The sequence below is a fragment of the Pteropus alecto genome, unplaced genomic scaffold, assembly GCF_000325575.1.
Source record: "Pteropus alecto unplaced genomic scaffold, ASM32557v1 scaffold981, whole genome shotgun sequence".
Lineage (NCBI taxonomy): Eukaryota > Metazoa > Chordata > Mammalia > Chiroptera > Pteropodidae > Pteropus > Pteropus alecto.
The window spans coordinates 25,014-27,907 of record NW_006430472.1 but is presented as its reverse complement, the minus strand read 5'-3'; the positions used below and the strand labels follow the sequence as shown (position 1 = coordinate 27,907).

The 2,894-nt window shown below is 40.0% G+C and overlaps 1 protein-coding gene across 1 annotated transcript; it reads left to right on the top strand.

Moving 5' to 3' along the window:
• Positions 1-1,853: 1,853 nt before the first annotated feature.
• Positions 1,854-2,825, top strand: LOC102892805 (olfactory receptor 18-like; the record flags this gene model as incomplete). The annotated part of the gene is made up of 1 exon (XM_006905146.3): positions 1,854-2,825. A coding segment is annotated over one exon (972 nt), but the record flags the coding sequence as incomplete, so codon positions are not given.
• Positions 2,826-2,894: the final 69 nt, after the last annotated feature.

Here is a 2,894-nt window from a genome sequence, read left to right as displayed (position 1 = left end):
GAGGATCCAGATCTTTGTCAAGACAAAGTCATGGGTAATAGCAACAGCAGACATATTTAAAGGTCCTGGGAGCTCTCTGTGCTTATGAGTGCAGACCTAGCATGACACACATTAGCTGCATTTCCTTCTCCCTTCCTCTCTCCCATCCCCTCCCTTCCCTTTCCTTTCTTCAGTCTCTCTCTGTCTCTCTGTCTCTCTCTGTTTCTTTCTCTCTGTGTGTCTCTGTCTTTCTCTGTACTCTCTGTCTCTCTGTCTCTCTCTCACCACTCCCCACAATTCCCTTTAATGACTTCTCTTTTGTGAGAACCACCACGATGGACCTATACTGCACACAGGGTAAATTCTTTCCCCTGAGCACCATAGGGGCCAATGCATAGTTGAAGAGCACACCAATCAGGGTAAGAATCTTTCCCTTGACCCTATTTTCATTCATATCTTCATTCTAAGATACAGATAGGTCTGGGCCAAGACACAAGACCCATTAAGAAAAGATCTAACTGTTTAATTTTGTCTCTATTAGCTATGTAATTATAGAGACTTCTACGTGAGGGTGGTAAGATCTATAAGAAAGGATTGGAAAGACTCAACAAATGCAGCACAATGCAGCACCATCCAAAGTGCAAGCTAGCTATCACACAGCAGAGCCGGAGCAAGCAAAAACACTTTGGATGCTGGTGGTCCTTGTCTCTGTACCCCACTCACCACAACAAGTGCAGTGAATGCTCTGCAGGAATAGGATGAGCTCTCACCCCAAATATGGCTTGGACATTGAGGCTGAAAATGTTACACATTGAAAAGGGTATAAAACGTTTTATTCCTCATATGAATATCTCCCTTTGTGGAGGAAGCTTAGCAGCCCATCTAAGGTGGTCTGCAATGACATGAGAGGTCAAAGAAAGTGACTTTTTAAAAAATTGTGGTTAGGTTGTGGGTTTAGAATGGGTTTAGAGAGTTCTTGCATATGCGAAGTTTGAACCTCTCATTGTTGCCAAATGAGGAAGAAGCCAGCCTTTTTAAAAATTGAGATATATTTGACACACAACATTATATTTCTTTCAGCTGTACAATATAATGATTTAGTATTTGTATATACTGCAAAATGATCATCACAAGCCTAGTTAAGATCTGTCACTATACATAGTTTCAAATTTTTTATCATAATAAGAACTTTTAAGATCTACTCTCTTAGTAACTTTCAAATATGATATATAATATTATTAATTATAGTCACCATGCTTTATATTACACCCTCATGATATTTTTATTTTATAACTGGAGAACCCCGGCTTTCTTATCAGGTAGTTCAGATATTGGGCACAAGAGGAAGAGGAGAAAGAGTGGTTTAAAAATTGGTTAGCCAAATATCATACACACACATGAAAATGGAATCAGACACTTTATTACATAGCTCTTTTATATGTTTATAAGTAGTCCAAATCAAAGGAATTAATTGCACTGCATTTGGATAAAATAAAATACATTTAAATGCTTATTAGTGTCCTTTAATTAAAGAAACTAATAAAGAACTTTTTTTTTCTAAAGGGAGAAGAATATTTCTCATTTCTTTGCTTTCTTTAACAGGAGGGGACTGAGAGGTTACACTGTTTATGGATTTTTAGATCTCTAAATAACTTTACTCCTCGAATTTTTCTAGTTCATTCTTTCCAAAGGGATGCATGTAGTAACAGGTTAATGGAGCAAATCCAATGTGAAAAAGGTTCTCAGAGGAATGTTTGTCATATCTGAGAAATACTACTGAAGGAGTATGGTCTTCGAGTGTGAATACTTTATTTATGAATTGCTTAAACTCAAAATATTGACTCACTGATGGATACTTGTATACTTGTTCCCTTTACAACAATCCTCCTTTATTTTCCAAAAGGTGTCTGTGCTCTGTGGAACCACAGAACATAACAGGTGTCTTGAAATTTCTCCTCCTGGGACTCTCAGATGATCCAGAACTGCAGCCTCTAATTTTTGGCCTCTTCCTGTCCATGTACCTGGTCACCATGCTGGGGAATCTGCTCATCATCCTGGCTGTCAGCTCTGACTCCCACCTCCACACCCCCATGTACCTCTTCCTCTCCATCCTGTCCATGGCTGATATTGGTTTTACTTCTACAACCATCCCCAAGATGATTTTGGACATCCAAACTCACAACAGAGTCATCTCCTATGCCGGCTGCCTGATTCAATTGTCTTTTTATTCTTTCTTTGGATGTCTGGACAGTACACTCCTCACTGTGATGGCCTATGACCGGTTTGTAGCCATTTGTTACACTCTGCACTACCTGGTCATCATGAACCCCCGTCTCTGCAGCCTGCTGGTTCTAGTGTCCTTTTTGATCAGTCTTTTGGACACTCAGTTGCACTGCTTGTTGATGTCACAACTTTCTTTTTGCACAAATGTGGAAATTCCTCATTTTTTCTGTGACCCTGCTCAACTCCTCAAGCTGGCCTGTAATGATACCTCCACCAGTGAAATAGTAATCTATATTATTGGTGTCATCTCTGGTGGAGTTCCACTCTCAGGGATCATTTTCTCTTGTTATAAAATTGTTTCCTCCATTCTGAGAGTCCCATCATCAAGTGGGAAGTATAAAGCCTTCGTTACCTGTGGTTCTCATCTGTTAGTTGTTTGCTTATTTTATGGAACAGGCCTTGGGGTGTACCTTAGTTCGACCATTTCACATTCTCCCAAGAAAGGTGCAGTGGCCTCAGTGGTGTATACAATGGTCACCCCCATGCTGAACCCCTTCATCTACAGTCTGAGGAACAGGGACATCAAGAGAGCCTTGCAGAGGCTCCTCAACAGAACAACATAGTTTCAATACTCCCTCCCCCAACCCCCATTTTTTGGTCTATGGATTAGAAATTACAAAAAAACCAAACAT